General features: G+C 51.4%; 1 protein-coding gene across 1 annotated transcript in view; it reads left to right on the top strand.

The window, feature by feature from the left end:
- The first annotated feature begins 9,238 nt into the window (after window positions 1–9,238).
- Window positions 9,239–21,228, top strand: part of plekhg4 (pleckstrin homology domain containing, family G (with RhoGef domain) member 4) — a 24,403-nt gene continuing 12,413 nt past the window's right edge. Inside the window, exons 1-2 of the mRNA XM_064983684.1 lie at window positions 9,239–10,253; window positions 19,912–20,161. Coding sequence (XP_064839756.1) covers window positions 9,259–10,253; window positions 19,912–20,161 — 1,245 coding nt within the window. The 5' untranslated portion in view covers window positions 9,239–9,258. The remainder of the gene's footprint in view (window positions 10,254–19,911; window positions 20,162–21,228) is intronic.

Below are 21,228 nucleotides of genomic sequence, written 5' to 3'. Positions count from 1 at the left end.
CAGTCAGTATGGAGGCTTCTGTCACCAGTCAGTCAGTCAGTATGGAGGCTTCTGTCACCAGTCAGTCAGTCAGTATGGAGGCTTCTGTCACCAGTCAGTCAGTCAGTATGGAGGCTTCTGTCACCAGTCAGTCAGTATGGAGGCTTCTGTCACCAGTCAGTCAGTATGGAGTATGTCAGAGAGCGTCTGTCACCAGTCAGTCAGTATGGAGGCTTCTGTCACCAGTCAGTCAGTCAGTATGGAGGCTTCTGTCACCAGTCAGTCAGTATGGAGGCGTCTGTCACCAGTCAGTCAGTATGGAGGCGTCTGTCACCAGTCAGTCAGTATGGAGGCTTCTGTCACCAGTCAGTCAGTCAGTATGGAGGCTTCTGTCACCAGTCAGTCAGTATGGAGGCGTCTGTCACCAGTCAGTCAGTATGGAGGCGTCTGTCACCAGTCAGTCAGTATGGAGGCTTCTGTCACCAGTCAGTCAGTCAGTATGGAGGCATCTGTCACCAGTCAGTCAGTATGGAGGCATCTGTCACCAGTCAGTCAGTATGGGGGCTTCTGTCACCAGTCAGTCAGTCAGTATGGAGGCTTCTGTCACCAGTCAGTCAGTTTTAGGCTTCTGTCACCAGTCAGTCAGTTTTAGGCTTCTGTCACCAGTCAGTCAGTCAGTATGGAGGCTTCTGTCACCAGTCAGTCAGTATGGAGGCTTCTGTCACCAGTCAGTCAGTTTTAGGCTTCTGTCACCAGTCAGTCAGTTTTAGGCTTCTGTCACCAGTCAGTCAGTTTTAGGCTTCTGTCACCAGTCAGTCAGTCAGTATGGAGGCTTCTGTCACCAGTCAGTCAGTCAGTATGGAGGCTTCTGTCACCAGTCAGTCAGTCAGTATGGAGGCTTCTGTCACCAGTCAGTCAGTCAGTATGGAGGCTTCTGTCACCAGTCAGTCAGTCAGTATGGAGGCTTCTGTCACCAGTCAGTCAGTCAGTATGGAGGCTTCTGTCACCAGTCAGTCAGTATGGAGGCTTCTGTCACCAGTCAGTCAGTATGGAGGCTTCTGTCACCAGTCAGTCAGTTTTAGGCTTCTGTCACCAGTCAGTCAGTTTTAGGCTTCTGTCACCAGTCAGTCAGTCAGTTTTAGGCTTCTGTCACCAGTCAGTCAGTCAGTATGGAGGCTTCTGTCACCAGTCAGTCAGTCAGTATGGAGGCTTCTGTCACCAGTCAGTCAGTATGGAGGCTTCTGTCACCAGTCAGTCAGTTTTAGGCTTCTGTCACCAGTCAGTCAGTATGGAGGCTTCTGTCACCAGTCAGTCAGTATGGAGGCTTCTGTCACCAGTCAGTCAGTATGGAGGCTTCTGTCACCAGTCAGTCAGTCAGTATGCGGGCTTCTGTCACCAGTCAGTCAGTATTGAGGCTTCTGTCACCAGTCAGTCAGTATGGAGGCGTCTGTCACCAGTCAGTCAGTATGGAGGCTTCTGTCACCAGTCAGTCAGTATGGAGGCTTCTGTCACCAGTCAGTCAGTATGGAGGCGTCTGTCACCAGTCAGTCAGTATGGAGGCTTCTGTCACCAGTCAGTCAGTATGGAGGCGTCTGTCACCAGTCAGTCAGTCAGTATGGAGGCGTCTGTCACCAGTCAGTCAGTATGGAGGCTTCTGTCACCAGTCAGTCAGTCAGTATGGAGGCTTCTGTCACCAGTCAGTCAGTCAGTATGGAGGCTTCTGTCACCAGTCAGTCAGTATGGAGGCTTCTGTCACCAGTCAGTCAGTATGGAGGCTTCTGTCACCAGTCAGTCAGTATGGAGGCGTCTGTCACCAGTCAGTCAGTCAGTATGGAGGCGTCTGTCACCAGTCAGTCAGTATGGAGGCGTCTGTCACCAGTCAGTCAGTATTGAGGCGTCTGTCACCAGTCAGTCAGTATGGAGGCGTCTGTCACCAGTCAGTCAGTATTGAGGCTTCTGTCACCAGTCAGTCAGTTTTAGGCTTCTGTCACCAGTCAGTCAGTTTTAGGCTTCTGTCACCAGTCAGTCAGTTTTAGGCTTCTGTCACCAGTCAGTCAGTCAGTATGGAGGCTTCTGTCACCAGTCAGTCAGTCAGTATGGAGGCTTCTGTCACCAGTCAGTCAGTCAGTATGGAGGCTTCTGTCACCAGTCAGTCAGTATGGAGGCGTCTGTCACCAGTCAGTCAGTATGGAGGCTTCTGTCACCAGTCAGTCAGTCAGTATGGAGGCTTCTGTCACCAGTCAGTCAGTATGGAGGCGTCTGTCACCAGTCAGTCAGTATGGAGGCGTCTGTCACCAGTCAGTCAGTATGGAGGCTTCTGTCACCAGTCAGTCAGTCAGTATGGAGGCTTCTGTCACCAGTCAGTCAGTATGGAGGCGTCTGTCACCAGTCAGTCAGTATGGAGGCGTCTGTCACCAGTCAGTCAGTATGGAGGCTTCTGTCACCAGTCAGTCAGTCAGTATGGAGGCATCTGTCACCAGTCAGTCAGTATGGAGGCATCTGTCACCAGTCAGTCAGTATGGGGGCTTCTGTCACCAGTCAGTCAGTCAGTATGGAGGCTTCTGTCACCAGTCAGTCAGTTTTAGGCTTCTGTCACCAGTCAGTCAGTTTTAGGCTTCTGTCACCAGTCAGTCAGTCAGTATGGAGGCTTCTGTCACCAGTCAGTCAGTATGGAGGCTTCTGTCACCAGTCAGTCAGTTTTAGGCTTCTGTCACCAGTCAGTCAGTTTTAGGCTTCTGTCACCAGTCAGTCAGTTTTAGGCTTCTGTCACCAGTCAGTCAGTCAGTATGGAGGCTTCTGTCACCAGTCAGTCAGTCAGTATGGAGGCTTCTGTCACCAGTCAGTCAGTCAGTATGGAGGCTTCTGTCACCAGTCAGTCAGTCAGTATGGAGGCTTCTGTCACCAGTCAGTCAGTCAGTATGGAGGCTTCTGTCACCAGTCAGTCAGTCAGTATGGAGGCTTCTGTCACCAGTCAGTCAGTATGGAGGCTTCTGTCACCAGTCAGTCAGTATGGAGGCTTCTGTCACCAGTCAGTCAGTTTTAGGCTTCTGTCACCAGTCAGTCAGTTTTAGGCTTCTGTCACCAGTCAGTCAGTCAGTTTTAGGCTTCTGTCACCAGTCAGTCAGTCAGTATGGAGGCTTCTGTCACCAGTCAGTCAGTCAGTATGGAGGCTTCTGTCACCAGTCAGTCAGTATGGAGGCTTCTGTCACCAGTCAGTCAGTTTTAGGCTTCTGTCACCAGTCAGTCAGTATGGAGGCTTCTGTCACCAGTCAGTCAGTATGGAGGCTTCTGTCACCAGTCAGTCAGTATGGAGGCTTCTGTCACCAGTCAGTCAGTCAGTATGCGGGCTTCTGTCACCAGTCAGTCAGTATTGAGGCTTCTGTCACCAGTCAGTCAGTATGGAGGCGTCTGTCACCAGTCAGTCAGTATGGAGGCTTCTGTCACCAGTCAGTCAGTATGGAGGCTTCTGTCACCAGTCAGTCAGTATGGAGGCGTCTGTCACCAGTCAGTCAGTATGGAGGCTTCTGTCACCAGTCAGTCAGTATGGAGGCGTCTGTCACCAGTCAGTCAGTCAGTATGGAGGCGTCTGTCACCAGTCAGTCAGTATGGAGGCTTCTGTCACCAGTCAGTCAGTCAGTATGGAGGCTTCTGTCACCAGTCAGTCAGTCAGTATGGAGGCTTCTGTCACCAGTCAGTCAGTATGGAGGCTTCTGTCACCAGTCAGTCAGTATGGAGGCTTCTGTCACCAGTCAGTCAGTATGGAGGCGTCTGTCACCAGTCAGTCAGTATGGAGGCGTCTGTCACCAGTCAGTCAGTATTGAGGCGTCTGTCACCAGTCAGTCAGTATGGAGGCGTCTGTCACCAGTCAGTCAGTATTGAGGCTTCTGTCACCAGTCAGTCAGTCAGTCAGTATGGAGGCGTCTGTCACCAGTCAGTCAGTATGGAGGCTTCTGTCACCAGTCAGTCAGTCAGTATGGAGGCTTCTGTCACCAGTCAGTCAGTCAGTATGGAGGCTTCTGTCACCAGTCAGTCAGTCAGTATGGAGGCTTCTGTCACCAGTCAGTCAGTATGGAGGCTTCTGTCACCAGTCAGTCAGTATGGAGGCGTCTGTCACCAGTCAGTCAGTATGGAGGCTTCTGTCACCAGTCAGTCAGTATGGAGGCGTCTGTAACCAGTCAGTCAGTATGGAGGCTTCTGTCACCAGTCAGTCAGTATGGAGGCTTCTGTCACCAGTCAGTCAGTATGGAGGCATCTGTCACCAGTCAGTCAGTATGGAGGCATCTGTGCTCTCTATGTCTCTCTCTAGTCCCTCTCTCTCTGTGTCTCTGTCTCTCTCTAGTCCCTCTCTCTCTGTGTCTCTGTCTCTCTCTAGTCCCTCTCTCTCTCTCTCTCTATTAAATTATAAAGTTGTTGTAAATGTTGTTTCATGTCCAGTGTTTTTAACATATTAATATTTGTATAATGAATAGGAGAGAAGATCAGTCGACCACTGTGCTCCACTGGTTTCCCTTTTAATGACACCGGATTCCTCTGTGCTGTCACCCATTAGTGACCTCTGACCTCCGACCTGATCAGGGCCAGGGTTAGTAGCGTTAGTGTCTCAGTGCTGTGGCCCTCGCAGCCCTCAGAGTGCTAGTATGTGACCGTAGTGTCACCTACACACCCCCTGTAAGGTCACGCTGAGGCGTTAGAGACACACCCCCTGCAAGGTCACGCTGAGACGTTAGACACACCCCCCTGCAAGGTCACGCTGAGGCGTTAGAGAAACACCCCCCTGTAAGGTCACGCTGAGACGTTAGAGAAACACCCCCCTGTAAGGTCACGCTGAGACGTTAGAGACACACCCCCCTGTAAGGTCACGCTGAGACGTTAGAGACACACCCCCTGTAAGGTCACGCTGAGACGTTAGAGACACACCCCCTGTAAGGTCACGCTGAGACGTTAGAGACACACCTCCCTGTAAGGTCACGCTGAGACGTTAGAGACACACCCCCCTGTAAGGTCACGCTGAGACGTTAGAGACACACCCCCTGTAAGGTCACGCTGAGACGTTAGAGAAACACCCCCCTGTATGGTCACGCTGGGACGTTAGAGACACACCCCCCTGTAAGGTCACGCTGAGGCGTTAGAGACACACCCCCCTGTAAGGTCACGCTGAGGCGTTAGAGACACACCCCCTGTAAGGTCACGCTGAGGCGTTAGAGACACACCCCCCTGTAAGGTCACGCTGAGACGTTAGAGACACACCCCCCTGCAAGGTCACGCTGAGGTAGTTAGAGACACACCCCCTGTAAGGTCACGCTGAGACGTTAGAGACACACCCCCCTGTAAGGTCACGCGGAGGCGTTAGAGACACACACCCCTGTAAGGTCACGCTGAAACTTTAGAGACACACCCCCCTGTAAGGTCACGCTGAAACTTTAGAGACACACCCCCCTGTAAGGTCACGCTGAGACGTTAGAGACACACCCCCCTGTAAGGTCACGCTGAGACGTTAGAGACACACCCCCCTGTAAGGTCACGCTGAGACGTTAGAGACACACCCCCCTGTAAGGTCACGCTGAGACGTTAGAGAAACACCCCCCTGTAAGGTCACGCTGGGACGTTAGAGACACACCCCCCTGTAAGGTCACGCTGAGGCGTTAGAGACACACCCCCCTGTAAGGTCACGCTGAGGCGTTAGAGACACACCCCCCTGTAAGGTCACGCTGAGGCGTTAGAGACACACCCCCCTGTAAGGTCACGCTGAGGCGTTAGAGACACACCCCCCTGTAAGGTCACGCTGGGACGTTAGAGACACACCCCCCTGTAAGGTCACGCTGAGGCGTTAGAGACACACCCCCCTGTAAGGTCACGCTGAGGCGTTAGAGACACACCCCCCTGTAAGGTCACGCTGAGGCGTTAGAGACACACCCCCTGTAAGGTCACCTGAGACGTTAGAGACACACCCCCCTGCAAGGTCACGCTGAGGTAGTTAGAGACACACCCCCTGTAAGGTCACGCTGAGACGTTAGAGACACACCCCCCTGTAAGGTCACGCGGAGGCGTTAGAGACACACACCCCTGTAAGGTCACGCTGAAACTTTAGAGACACACCCCCCTGTAAGGTCACGCTGAAACTTTAGAGACACACCCCCCTGTAAGGTCACGCTGAGACGTTAGAGACACACCCCCCTGTAAGGTCACGCTGAGACGTTAGAGACACACCCCCCTGTGTGACACATACAGTCCGGGGAGGAAATTCACTGGGAAACGGCACCTAGGGGCCACAAAGAAAAGAGAGGAAAGAGAGTGAGAGAGAGTAGAGAGAGAGTAGAGAGACAGAGAGAGAGAGAGTAGAGAGAGAGAGAGAGTAGAGAGAGAGTAGAGAGAGAGTAGAGAGAGAGTAGAGAGAGAGTGACAGAGAGAGAGAGACAGAGAGAGAGAGTAGAGAGAGAGTAGAGAGAGAGAGTAGAGAGAGAGAGAGTAGAGAGAGAGTAGAGAGAGAGTGACAGAGAGAGAGAGAGAGTGAGACAGACAGAGAGAGAGAGACAGACAGAGTAGAGAGAGAGACAGAGAGAGAGACAGAGTAGAGAGACGGAGAGTAGAGAGAGAGAGAGAGAGAGGAAGAGTGAGAGAGATGGAAAGAGAAAAAGAGCGAGAGAGAAAGAGACAGGAGAGAGAGTGAGTGTGTTCTCTGTCAGCAGGGCCAGTTATTCAGAGGGAAGAGAGGAATTTCTAGAGGGCTGTTGGAATGTCCAGGGGCTGGGTGGCCCCTCTCTGCATCAGGTCTCCTAAGCGATTACCTCTCTCTCTCCCTCTGGGGTCACAGCAGTGAGTGTTTGATCTGGCCTTAACCTCCTGTCAGACCCTAGCCAGCGTCTATACACTGAGACCAGTAACCAGCCGAGCTCAGACACCCCAAGATTGTCTGCGTTCCAAATGGCCTCATTCCCTACATAGTGCACTACTTTTGACCAGATGCCAATGGGGGCTCCCTGTCCACCCTATTGGACCTGGTTAACAAGTAGTGCACTATTTAAGGAACCAGAATATGTCTGGTTCAGAGGATCCTCTTCTGCTAGAGACTGTTCTCCCAGTCAGATATTCAGCTGAAGACTCCCCAATTCTGGGTAGTTAAATGAGATGGATTCTGGGTACTTAAATGAGATGGATTCTGGGTAGTTAAATGAGATGGATTCTGGGTAGTTAAATGAGATGGATTCTGGGTAGTTAAATTAGATGGATTCTGGGTAGTTAAATTAGATGGATTCTGGGTAGTTAAATGAGATGGATTCAGGGTAGTGTGAAGACCAGACCCATTGTGGACTAGAGCCACTGAGGCCTGTTGAGGTGACTAGTACTGGCCTGAGGCCTGTTGAGGTGACTAGTACTGGCCTGAGGCCTGTTGGGGTGACTAGTACTGGCCTGAGGCCTGTTGAGGTGACTTGTACTGGCCTGAGGCCTGTTGAGGTGACTAGTACTGGCCTAAGGCCTGTTGAGGTGACTAGTACTGGCCTGAGGCCTGTTGAGGTGACTAGTACTGGCCTGAGGCCTGTTGAGGTGACTAGTACTGGCCTGAGGCCTGTTGAGGTGACTAGTACTGGCCTGAGGCCTGTTGAGGTGACTAGTACTGGCCTGAGGCCTGTTGAGGTGTCTAGTACTGGCCTGAGGCCTGTTGAGGTGACTAGTACTGGCCTGAGGCCTGTTGAGGTGACTAGTACTGGCCTGAGGCCTGTTGAGGTGACTAGTACTGGCCTGAGGCCTGTTGAGGTGACTAGTACTGGCCTGAGGCCTGTTGAGGTGACTAGTACTGGCCTGAGGCCTGTTGAGGTGACTAGTACTGGCCTGAGGCCTGATGAGGTGACTAGTACTGGCCTGAGGCCTGTTGAGGGGTCTAGTACGGGCCTGGTAATTGTTGAGGTGACTAGTACTGGCCTGAGGCCTGTTGAGGTGACTAGTACTGGCCTGAGGCCTGTTGAGGTGACTAGTACTGGCCAGAGGCCTGTTGAGGTGACTAGTACTGGCCTGAGGCCTGTTGAGGTGACTAGTACTGTCCTGAGGCCTGTTGAGGTGACTTGTACTGGCCTGAGGCCTGTTGAGGTGACTAGTACTGGCCTGAGGCCTGTTGAGGTGACTAGTACTGGCCTGAGGCCTGTTGAGGTGACTAGTTCGGGCCTGAGGCCTGTTGAGGTGACTTGTACTGGCCTGAGGCCTGTTGAGGTGACTAGTAATGGCCTGAGGCCTGTTGAGGTGACTAGTACTGGCCTGAGGCCTGTTGAGGTGACTAGTACTGTCCTGAGGCCTGTTGAGGTGACTTGTACTGGCCTGAGGCCTGTTGAGGTGACTAGTACTGGCCTGAGGCCTGTTGAGGTGACTAGTACTGGCCTGAGGCCTGTTGAGGTGACTAGTTCGGGCCTGAGGCCTGTTGAGGTGACTTGTACTGGCCTGAGGCCTGTTGAGGTGACTAGTACTGGCCTGAGGCCTGTTGAGGTGACTAGTTCGGGCCTGAGGCCTGTTGAGGTGACTTGTACTGGCCTGAGGCCTGTTGAGGTGACTAGTACTGGCCTGAGGCCTGTTGAGGTGACTAGTACTGGCCTGAGAACTGTTGATGATGTGATTAGTGTCTCGCTCTCGCTCTCTCTCTCTCCCCCCTTAGTTTAACACACTGACTGTAATTATCTAAATATGAGTGTCTGCTAAATGACCAACATGTGAAATGTTTTAGAAGACTGGCTTGTTGTTCCTTCTCTCTCTCCAGGCATATCACATTCAAGACAACTACTGATTAACTCTCTCCTCTTTCCTTCTCTCTCTCCTCTTTCCTCCTCTCCTTGTCTCTCCTCTTTCCTCCTCTCTCCTCTCTCCTTCTCTCTCTCCTTCTCTCTTCTCTCTCCTTCTCTCTTCTTCTCTCTCTCCTTCTCTCTTTTCTTCTCTCTCTCCTTCTCTCTCCTCTCTCTCTCCTTATCTCTCTCCTCTCTCTCCTCTCTCTCTCCTCTCCATCTCTCCTCCTCTCTTCTCTCTCTCCTCACTCCTCTCTCTCCTCTCTTCTCTCTCCTCTCTCTCTCCTCTCCATCTCTCCTCTCTCTCTCCTCTCTTCTCTCTCTCCTCACTCCTCTCTCTCCTCTCTCCTTCTCTCTCTCCTTTTCTCTCTCCTTCTCTCTCTCCTTCTCTCTCTCTCCTCTCCTTCTCTCCTCCTCTCTCCTCTCTTCTCTCTCTCCTTCTCTCTCTCCTCTCTCTCTCTCTCCTCCTCTCTCCTCTCTCCTCTCTCTCCAGGCCTATGAGTGGGCGTTGGAGGGGATGCGTCACCTGGCCAGCATCAGCATGGAGGACTGCACGGTGCCAGACAAGAGCCAGGGGGTGATCAGCTGTCTGGAGGGGTACCGCCGGCAGCACCCCCCGATCCCCGACCCCCGTTTCCAGGAGATGAAGGAGCTGGCTGGGGAGATGAAGAGCGAGCAGGGCCTCAAACAGTGGAAGTTCGCCTGGTCCAAGTGCCAGGAGACCAAGCAGATGTTTGAGAAGAAGCTGGAGGCCGCTCTGAGGACGAGGCGAGCCCTGCCCACGGGGGGAGAGTCACCCGGGTCGGGTACAGCGGGTGCAGGGAAGGACGGCGGGGTAGGGGACGCCACCCCCAGACGTTACTCTGACGTTAACAACGACGTGGGACAGGAGAGGAGCCGCAGTGTGTCACACGCCTGTAGAAAGGCCTTTAGTGGGGTGTGGGGGGTCAGAGAGAGGCTGTCCTCCACCCCCAGCTCTGCCTCAGCTCAGTCGGCCTGCAGCCTCAGACAGGAGACGCCCCTAACCCCCTCTCCCTACGGTCTGGTGCACAGGCTCCCCCTCACCCCCCAACACACCCCCCTCTCCACCCAGCTCCTCACCCGTAGCACCTCCTCCGAGGAGTCGTCCCACGGGGTTCCTATTCAAGCGCAGGGCCGTAGCTCCTCCTGTTCCTTCTCCCCCTGCCTGACCCCCCTGGAGCCGAGCTCCGCCCCTAACCCTGCTCGCCGACCCCCGCTCCGCAAGACCCAGAGCTTCGACTGCCAGAGCCCCGCCCCCGCCTCCCCTGACTCCTCCCGCTATGGGACCTGTCAGCGTACGCTGAGCGAGCCGGCGCGGCGCGGCAACACTGGGGTGTTTATTAAAGGCCTGGAGGTCAGTAGTAGGGAGGTGGCTGAGCGACCCTACTCCCCCAGAATGACGCCTCCTGGCTGGGCAGCGGGAGAGGCACTGAGGACCCCCTCCATCAGCGCTACCAGTAGTCCTGTACCAGAGACCCGCGCCAAGGGCAGGTGGGTACCTGGCTCGTCAAGCTACCACACACACACACTCACACACAGAGCGAGCTTGTCTGTCTGTCTGTCTGTCTGTCTGTCTGTCTGTCATGTTTCCCAGTGTAGTGTTACAGGGACAGATGGGTTTTAGTCTAGCTACCACTACTCTACTGTGTGTGTGTGTGTGTGTGTGTGTGTGTGTGTGTGTGTGTGTGTGTGTGTGTGTGTGTGTGTGTGTGTGTGTGTGTGTGTGTGTGTGTGTGTGTGTTAAAGGCTCTGTGTGTGGCCGTGTGGAGGCTGGGCCTGATGCCGAGAGACTGTCACCAGAGAACCTATCACACTGTTCACAGACCCCAACCCCACACTGACTGGTACAGAACCCCCTGAACTGACACACTGGAGGGAGGGAGGGAGGGAGGGAGGGAGGGGGGGTAAACTGAGGGAGGGAGGTGAACTGAGGGAGGGAGGGAGGGAGGTGAACTGAGGGAGGGAGGGAGGGGGGGGTAAACTGAGGGAGGGAGGTGAACTGAGGGAGGAAGGGAGGGAGGTAAACTGAGGGAGGGAGGGAGGTAAACTGAGGGAGAGAAGGAGGGAGGGAGGGAGGTAAACTGAGGGAGGGAGGGAGGGAGGTGAACTGAGGGAGGGAGGGAGGGAGGGAGGGAGGTAAACTGAGGGAGGGAGGGAGGGAGGGAGGGAGGGGGGGAGGGGAGGTAAACTGAGGGAGGGAGGGAGGGAGGGGGGAGGTGAACTGAGGGGGAGGGAGGGAGGGAGGGAGGAAACTGAGGGAGGGAGGGAGGGAGGGAGGGAGGGAGGGAGGGAGGGAGGGAGGGAGGGAGAGAGGGAGGGAGGGAGGGAGGGAGGGAGGGAGGGAGGGAGGGAGGGAGGGAGGGAGGGAGAGGTGAACTGAGGGAGAGAAGGAGGGAGGTGAACTTTGAAGAGACCAGAGATACCAGGACAGTCTAGACTTTGAAGAGACCAGAGAAACCAGTAGTAGTAGTGGTAGTAGTAGTAGTGGTTGTATTAGTATAGTAGTAGTGGTAGGAGTGAGTAGTTGATGTGCAGTGATAGTAGTGGTAGCAGAAGTAGTAGTTGTATTAGTATAGTAGTAGTGGTAGCAGTAGGAGTAGTTCTATTAGTATAGTAGTAGTGGTAGCAGTAGGAGTAGTTCTATTAGTATAGTGGTAGTGGTAGTAGTAGTAGTATTAGTATAGTAGTAGTGGTAGCAGAAGTAGTAGTTGTATTAGTATAGTAGTAGTGGTAGCAGTAGGAGTAGTTGTATTAGTATAGTAGTAGTGGTAGTAGTAGTAGTATTAGTGTAGTAGTAGTGGTAGCAGTATGTTGAGACAGGTAGCTGGGGACTGAGGACCACTAGGACATGTTGAGACAGGTAGCTGGGGACTGAGGACCACTAGGACATGTTGAGCCAGGTAGCTGGGGACTGAGGACCACTCGGACATGTTGAGACAAGTAGCTGGGGACTGAGGACCACTAGGACATGTTGAGACAGGTAGCTGGGGACTGAGGACCACTAGGACATGTTAAGATAGGTAGCTGGGGACTGAGGACCACTAGGACATGTTGAGACAGGTAGCTGGGGACTGAGGACCACTAGGATATGTTGAGACAGGTAGCTGGGGACTGAGGACCACTAGGACATGTTGAGACAGGTAGCTGGGGACTGAGGACCACTAGTACATGTTAAAACAGGTAGCTGGGGACTGAGGACCACTAGGACATGTTGAGCCAGGTAGCTGGGGACTGAGGACCACTCGGACATGTTGAGACAAGTAGCTGGGGACTGAGGACCACTAGGACATGTTGAGACAGGTAGCTGGGGACTGAGGACCACTAGGACATGTTAAGATAGGTAGCTGGGGACTGAGGACCACTAGGACATGTTGAGACAGGTAGCTGGGGACTGAGGACCACTAGGACATGTTGAGCCAGGTAGCTGGGGACTGAGGACCACTAGGACATGTTGAGACAGGTAGCTGGGGACTGAGGACCACTAGGACATGTTGAGACAGGTAGCTGGGGACTGAGGACCACTAGGACATGTTGAGACAGGTAGCTGGGGACTGAGGACCACTAGGACATGTTGAGACAGGTAGCTGGGGACTGAGGACCACTAGGACATGTTGAGACAGGTAGCTGGGGACTGAGAACCACTAGGACATGTTGAGACAGGTAGCTGAGGACTGAGGACCACTCGGACATGTTGAGACAGGTAGCTGGGGACTGAGGACCACTAGGACATGTTGAGCCAGGTAGCTGGGGACTGAGGACCACTAGGACATGTTGAGACAGGTAGCTGGGGACTGAGGACCACTAGGACATGTTGAGACAGGTAGCTGGGGACTGAGGACCACTAGGACATGTTGAGACAGGTAGCTGGGGACTGAGGACCACTAGGACATGTTGAGACAGGTAGCTGGGGCGGAGGACCACTAGGACATGTTGAGACAGGTAGCTGGGGACTGAGGACCACTAGGACATGTTGAGACAGGTAGCTGGGGACTGAGGACCACTAGGACATGTTGAGACAGGTAGCTGGGGACTGAGGACCACTAGGACATATTGAGACAGGTAGCTGGGGACTGAGGATCACACTGACTCTCCCACCACAGTAAACTGACCGGTCTTAACAGTCCTCTCTCTCCCTCCACAGTAAACTGACCAGTCTTAACAGTCCTCTCCTCTCACCACAGTAAACTGACCTGTCTTAACAGTCCTCTCCTATCGCCACAGTAAACTGACCAGTCTTAACAGTCCTCTCCTCTCGCCACAGTAAACTGACCGGTCTTAACAGTCCTCTCCTCTCGCCACAGTAAACTGACCAGTCTTAACAGTCCTCTCCTCCCTCCACAGTAAACTGACCGGTCTTAACAGTCCTCTCTCTCCCTCCACAGTAAACTGACCAGTCTTAACAGTCCTCTCTCTCCCTCCACAGTAAACTGACCAGTCTTAACAGTCCTCTCCTCCCTCCACAGTAAACTGACCAGTCTTAACAGTCCTCTCCTCCCTCCACAGTAAACTGACCAGTCTTAACAGTCCTCTCCTCTCACCACAGTAAACTGACCAGTCTAACAGTCCTCTCCTCCTCTCTCTCCCTCCACAGTGAACTGACCAGTCTTAACAGTCCTCTCCTCTCGCCACAGTGAACTGACCAGTCTTAACAGTCCTCTCCTCTCGCCACAGTAAACTGACCAGTCTTAACAGTCCTCTCTCTCCCTCCACAGTAAACTGACCAGTCTTAACAGTCCTCTCTCTCCCTCCACAGTAAACTGACCAGTCTTAACAGTCCTCTCCTCTCACCACAGTAAACTGACCAGTCTTAACAGTCCTCTCTCTCCCTCCACAGTAAACTGACCAGTCTTAACAGTCCTCTCTCTCCCTCCACAGTAAACTGACCAGTCTTAACAGTCCTCTCTCTCCCTCCACAGTAAACTGACCAGTCTTAACAGTCCTCTCTCTCCCTCCACAGTAAACTGACCAGTCTTAACAGTCCTCTCCTCTCACCACAGTAAACTGACCAGTCTTAACAGTCCTCTCCTCTCGCCACAGTAAACTGACCAGTCTTAACAGTCCTCTCTCTCTCACCACAGTAAACTGACCAGTCTTAACAGTCCTCTCCTCCCTCCACAGTAAACTGACCAGTCTAACAGTCCTCTCCTCTCACCACAGTAAACTGACCAGTCTTAACAGTCCTCTCCTCTCGCCACAGTAAACTGACCGGTCTTAACAGTCCTCTCTCTCCCCCCACAGTAAACTGACCAGTCTTAACAGTCCTCTCCTCTCGCCACAGTAAACTGACCAGTCTTAACAGTCCTCTCCTCTCACCACAGTAAACTGACCAGTCTTAACAGTCCTCTCCTCTCACCACAGTAAACTGACCAGTCTTAACAGTCCTCTCTCTCCCTCCACAGTAAACTGACCAGTCTTAACAGTCCTCTCTCTCCCTCCACAGTAAACTGACCAGTCTTAACAGTCCTCTCCTCTCGCCACAGTAAACTGACCAGTCTTAACAGTCCTCTCTCTCTCACCACAGTAAACTGACCAGTCTTAACAGTCCTCTCCTCTCGCCACAGTAAACTGACCAGTCTTAACAGTCCTCTCCTCCCTCCACAGTAAACTGACCAGTCTTAACAGTCCTCTCCTCTCGCCACAGTAAACTGACCAGTCTTAACAGTCCTCTCCTCTCACCACAGTAAACTGACCGGTCTTAACAGTCCTCTCTCTCCCTCCACAATAAACTGACCAGTCTTAACAGTCCTCTCTCTCCCTCCACAGTAAACTGACCAGTCTTAACAGTCCTCTCCCTCCACAGTAAACTGACCAGTCTTAACAGTCCTCTCTCTCCCTCCACAGTAAACTGACCAGTCTTAACAGTCCTCTCTCTCCCTCCACAGTAAACTGACCAGTCTTAACAGTCCTCTCTCTCCCTCCACAGTAAACTGACCAGTCTTAACAGTCCTCTCCTCTCACCACAGTAAACTGACCAGTCTTAACAGTCCTCTCTCTCCCTCCACAGTAAACTGACCAGTCTTAACAGTCCTCTCCTCTCGCCACAGTAAACTGACCAGTCTTAACAGTCCTCTCCTCTCGCCACAGTAAACTGACCAGTCTTAACAGTCCTCTCCTCTCGCCACAGTAAACTGACCAGTCTTAACAGTCCTCTCCTCTCGCCACAGTAAACTGACCAGTCTTAACAGTCCTCTCCTCCCTCCACAGTAAACTGACCAGTCTTAACAGTCCTCTCTCTCCCTCCACAGTAAACTGACCAGTCTTAACAGTCCTCTCTCTCCCTCCACAGTAAACTGACCAGTCTTAACAGTCCTCTCTCTCCCTCCACAGTAAACTGACCAGTCTTAACAGTCCTCTCCTCTCACCACATTAAACTGACCAGTCTAACAGTCCTCTCCTCTCACCACAGTAAACTGACCGGTCTTAACAGTCCTCTCCTCTCACCACAGTAAACTGACCAGTCTTAACAGTCCTCTCCTCTCGCCACAGTAAACTGACCAGTCTTAACAGTCCTCTCTCTCCCTCCACAGTAAACTGACCAGTCTTAACAGTCCTCTCCTCTCGCCACAGTAAACTGACCAGTCTTAACAGTCCTCTCCTCTCACCACAGTGAACTGACCAGTCTTAACAGTCCTCTCCTCTCACCACAGTAAACTGACCAGTCTTAACAGTCCTCTCCTCTCGCCACAGTAAACTGACCGGTCTTAACAGTCCTCTCCTCTCACCACAGTAAACTGACCAGTCTTAACAGTCCTCTCTCTGCCTCCACAGTAAACTGACCGGTCTTAACAGTCCTCTCCTCTCGCCACAGTAAACTGACCGGTCTTAACAGTCCTCTCCTCTCACCACAGTAAACTGACCAGTCTTAACAGTCCTCTCTCTCCCTCCACAGTAAACTGACCGGTCTTAACAGTCCTCTCTCTCCCTCCACAGTAAACTGACCAGTCTTAACAGTCCTCTCCTCTCTCTCCCTCCACAGTAAACTGACCAGTCTTAACAGTCCTCTCTCTCCCTCCACAGTAAACTGACCGGTCTTAACAGTCCTCTCCTCTCGCCACAGTAAACTGACCAGTCTTAACAGTCCTCTCCTCTCACCACAGTAAACTGACCAGTCTTAACAGTCCTCTCTCTCCCTCCACAGTAAACTGACCGGTCTTAACAGTCCTCTCTCTCCCTCCACAGTAAACTGACCAGTCTTAACAGTCCTCTCTCTCCCTCCACAGTAAACTGACCAGTCTTAACAGTCCTCTCTCTCCCTCCACAGTAAACTGACCGGTCTTAACAGACCTCTCCATCCCTCCACAGTAAACTGACCGGTCTTAACAGTCCTCTCTCTCCCTCCACAGTAAACTGACCAGACTTAACAGTCCTCTCCTCTCTCTCTCACCACAGTAAACTGACCAGTCTTAACAGTCCTCTCCTCTCACCACAGTAAACTGACCAGTCTTAACAGTCCTCTCTCTCCCTCCACAGTAAACTGACCGGTCTTAACAGTCCTCTCTCTCCCTCCACAGTAAACTGACCAGTCTTAACAGTCCTCTCCTCTCACCACAGTAAACTGACCAGTCTTAACTGTCCTCTCCTCTCGCCACAGTAAACTGACCAGTCTTAACAGTCCTCTCTCTCCCTCCACAGTAAACTGACCAGTCTTAACAGTCCTCTCCTCTCGCCACAGTAAACTGACCAGTCTAACAGTCCTCTCTCTCCCTCCACAGTAAACTGACCAGTCTTAACAGTCCTCTCCTCCCTCCACAGTAAACTGACCAGTCTTAACAGTCCTCTCTCTCCCTCCACAGTAAACTGACCAGTCTTAACAGTCCTCTCTCTCCCTCCACAGTAAACTGACCAGTCTTAACAGTCCTCTCTCTCCCTCCACAGTAAACTGACCAGTCTTAACAGTCCTCTCTCTCCCTCCACAGTAAACTGACCGGTCTTAACAGTCCTCTCTCTCCCTCCACAGTAAACTGACCAGTCTTAACAGTCCTCTCTCTCCCTCCACAGTAAACTGACCAGTCTAACAGTCCTCTCCTCTCACCACAGTAAACTGACCAGTCTTAACAGTCCTCTCCTCCCTCCACAGTAAACTGACCAGTCTTAACAGTCCTCTCTCTCCCTCCACAGTAAACTGACCAGTCTTAACAGTCCCCTCTCTCCCTCCACAGTAAACTGACCAGTCTTAACAGTCCCCTCTCTCCCTCCACAGTAAACTGACCAGTCTTAACAGTCCTCTCTCTCCCTCCACAGTAAACTGACCGGTCTTAACAGTCCTCTCTCTCCCTCCACAGTAAACTGACCAGTCTTAACAGTCCTCTCTCTCCCTCCACAGTAAACTGACCAGTCTAACAGTCCTCTCCTCTCACCACAGTAAACTGACCAGTCTTAACAGTCCTCTCCTCTCACCACAGTAAACTGACCGGTCTTAACAGTCCTCTCTCTCCCTCCACAGTAAACTGACCAGTCTTAACAGTCCTCTCTCTCCCTCCACAGTAAACTGACCAGTCTTAACAGTCCTCTCTCTCCCTCCACAGTAAACTGACCAGTCTTAACAGTCCTCTCCTCTCGCCACAGTAAACTGACCAGTCTTAACAGTCCTCTCTCTCCCTCCACAGTAAACTGACCAGTCTTAACAGTCCTCTCTCTCCCTCCACAATAAACTGACCAGTCTTAACAGTCCTCTCCTCTCGCCACAGTAAACTGACCAGTCTTAACAGTCCTCTCCTCTCGCCACAGTAAACTGACCAGTCTTAACAGTCCTCTCCTCTCACCACAGTAAACTGACCAGTCTTAACAGTCCTCTCCTCTCACCACAGTAAACTGACCAGTCTAACAGTCCTCTCTCTCCCTCCACAGTAAACTGACCAGTCTTAACAGTCCTCTCTCTCCCTCCACAATAAACTGACCAGTCTTAACAGTCCTCTCCTCTCGCCACAGTAAACTGACCAGTCTTAACAGTCCTCTCCTCTCACCACAGTAAACTGACCAGTCTTAACAGTCCTCTCTCTCCCTCCACAGTAAACTGACCAGTCTTAACAGTCCTCTCCTCTCACCACAGTAAACTGACCAGTCTAACAGTCCTCTCTCTCCCTCCACAGTAAACTGACCAGTCTTAACAGTCCTCTCTCTCCCTCCACAGTAAACTGACCAGTCTTAACAGTCCTCTCTCTCCCTCCACAGTAAACTGACCAGTCTTAACAGTCCTCTCTCTCCCACCACAGTAAACTGACCAGTCTTAACAGTCCTCTCCTCTCGCCACAGTAAACTGACCAGTCTTAACAGTCCTCTCCTCCCTCCACAGTAAACTGACCAGTCTTAACAGTCCTCTCCTCTCGCCACAGTAAACTGACCAGTCTTAACAGTCCTCTCCTCTCACCACAGTAAACTGACCAGTCTTAACAGTCCTCTCTCTCCCTCCACAGTAAACTGACCAGTCTTAACAGTCCTCTCCTCCCTCCACAGTAAACTGACCAGTCTTAACAGTCCTCTCCTCTCGCCACAGTAAACTGACCAGTCTTAACAGTCCTCTCTCTCCCTCCACAGTAAACTGACCAGTCTTAACAGTCCTCTCTCTCCCTCCACAGTAAACTGACCAGTCTTAACAGTCCTCTCCTCTCCCTCCACAGTAAACTGACCGGTCTTAACAGTCCTCTCTCTCCCTCCACAGTAAACTGACCAGTCTTAACAGTCCTCTCCTCTCACCACAGTAAACTGACCAGTCTTAACAGTCCTCTCCTCCCTCCACAGTAAACTGACCAGTCTTAACAGTCCTCTCCTCTCGCCACAGTAAACTGACCAGTCTTAACAGTCCTCTCTCTCCCTCCACAGTAAACTGACCAGTCTTAACAGTCCTCTCTCTCCCTCCACAGTAAACTGACCGGTCTTAACAGTCCTCTCTCTCCCTCCACACTAAACTGACCAGTCTTAACAGTCCTCTCTCTCCCTCCACAGTAAACTGACCAGTCTTAACAGTCCTCTCTCTCCCTCCACAGTAAACTGACCAGTCTTAACAGTCCTCTCTCTCCCTCCACAGTAAACTGACCAGTCTTAACAGTCCTCTCTCTCCCTCCACAGTAAACTGACCAGTCTTAACAGTCGTCTCTCTCCCTCCACAGTAAACTGACTGGTCTTAACAGTCCTCTCCTCTCGCCACAGTAAGCTGACCGGTCTTAACAGTCCTCTCTCTCCCTCCACAGTAAACTGACCAGTCTTAACAATCCTCTCTCTCCCTCCACAGTAAACTGACTGGTCTTAACAGTCCTCTCCTCTCGCCACAGTAAGCTGACCGGTCTTAACAGTCCTCTCTCTCCCACCACAGTAAACTGACCAGTCTTAACAGTCCTCTCCTCTCGCCACAGTAAACTGACCAGTCTTAACAGTCCTCTCCTCTCGCCACAGTAAGCTGACCGGTCTTAACAGTCCTCTCCTCTCGCCACAGTAAGCTGACCAGTCTTAACAGTCCTCTCTCTCCCTCCACAGTAAACTGACCAGTCTTAACAGTCCTCTCTCTCCCTCCACAGTAAACTGACCAGTCTTAACAGTCCTCTCTCTCCCTCCACAGTAAACTGACCAGTCTTAACAGTCCTCTCCTCTCGTCACAGTAAACTGACCAGTCTTAACAGTCCTCTCCTCTCGCCACAGTAAACTGACCAGTCTTAACAGTCCTCTCCTCTCGCCACAGTAAACTGACCAGTCTTAACAGTCCTCTCCTCTCGCCAGTAAACAGTCTTAACAGTCCTCTCCTCTCGCCACAGTAAACTGACCAGTCTTAACAGTCCTCTCCTCTCGCCACAGTAAACTGACCAGTCTTAACTGTCCTCTCCTCTCGCCACAGTAAACTGACCAGTCTTAACAGTCCTCTCTCTCCCTCCACAGTAAACTGACCAGTCTTAACAGTCCTCTCCTCTCACCACAGTAAACTGACCAGTCTTAACAGTCCTCTCTCTCCCTCCACAGTAAACTGACCAGTCTAACAGTCCTCTCTCTCCCTCCACAGTAAACTGACCAGTCTTAACAGTCCTCTCCTCTCGCCACAGTAAACTGACCAGTCTTAACAGTCCTCTCCTCCCTCCACAGTAAACTGACCGGTCTTAACAGTCCCCTCTCTTCCCTCCACAGTGAACTGACCAGTCTTAACAGTCCTCTCCTCTCGCCACAGTAAACTGCGTCACATCGTGGATGAGATGGTGACCACGGAGAGGGAGTACGTGCGTTCCCTCCGTTACATCATCGAGCACTACTTCCCCGAGATGGAGAGAGGAGACCTCCCGCAGGACCTCAGGGGAAAACGCAGCGTCATCTTTGGGAACCTGGAGAAGCTTATGGACTTCCACAGCCAGTACTTCCTCAAGGAGTTGGAGAGCTGCTGCAACCACCCTCTGAGGGTGTCACACTGCTTCCTACGACACGTAAGAGACCTCTTCGTGCCTCTTACTCTATAGCCGAATGACAATATGTTCCTCAAACAATAGAGGATATCCAGTGCTGTTACAGCCGAATGACAGTGTTCCTGAGGTAACATTACTGAGGCAAGATTACTGAGGTAACATTACTGAGGCAACATTACTGAGGTATCATTACTGAGGTAACATTACTGAGGCAACATTACTGAGGCAACATTACTGAGGCAACATTACTGAGGTATCATTACTGAGGTAACATTACTGAGGCAACATTACTGATGATTACATTACTGAGGCAACATTACTGAGGCAACATTACTGAGGTATCATTACTGAGGTAACATTACTGAGGCAACATTACTGATGATTACATTACTGAGGGAACATTACTGAGGCAACATTACTGAGGCAACATTACTGATGATTACATTACTGAGGTAACATTACTGGTGATTACATTACTGAGGTAACATTACTGAGGCAACATTACTGAGGCAACATTACTGATGATTACATTACTGATGATTACATTACTGAGGCAACATTACTGATGATTACATTACTGAGGTAACATTACTGATGATTACATTACTGAGGGAACATTACTGAGGCAACATTACTTAGGCAACATGACTGATGATTACATTACTGAGGTAACATTACTGAGGCAACATTAATGAGGCAACATTACTGATGATTACATTACTGAGGGAACATTACTGAGGTAACATTACTGAGGTAACATTACTGAGGTAACATTACTGAGGTAACATTACTGATGATTACATTACTGAGGTAACATTACTGATGATTACATTACTGAGGTAACATTACTGAGGTAACATTACTGATGATTACATTACTGAGGCAACATTAATGAGGCAACATTACTGATGATTACATTACTGAGGTAACATTACTGATGATTACATTACTGAGGTAACATTACTGAGGGAACATTACTGAGGTAACATTACTGAGGTAACATTACTGAGGTAACATTACTGAGGTAACATTACTGATGATTACATTACTGAGGTAACATTACTGAGGGAACATGCCTGAGGTAACAT

This window comes from Oncorhynchus masou, chromosome 2 (genome assembly GCF_036934945.1).
Source record: "Oncorhynchus masou masou isolate Uvic2021 chromosome 2, UVic_Omas_1.1, whole genome shotgun sequence".
In the NCBI taxonomy this organism is placed as follows: Eukaryota; Metazoa; Chordata; class Actinopteri; order Salmoniformes; family Salmonidae; genus Oncorhynchus; species Oncorhynchus masou.
The sequence above is the reverse complement of the archived record's forward strand: the minus strand, read 5'-3'. Positions and strand labels throughout refer to the sequence as shown.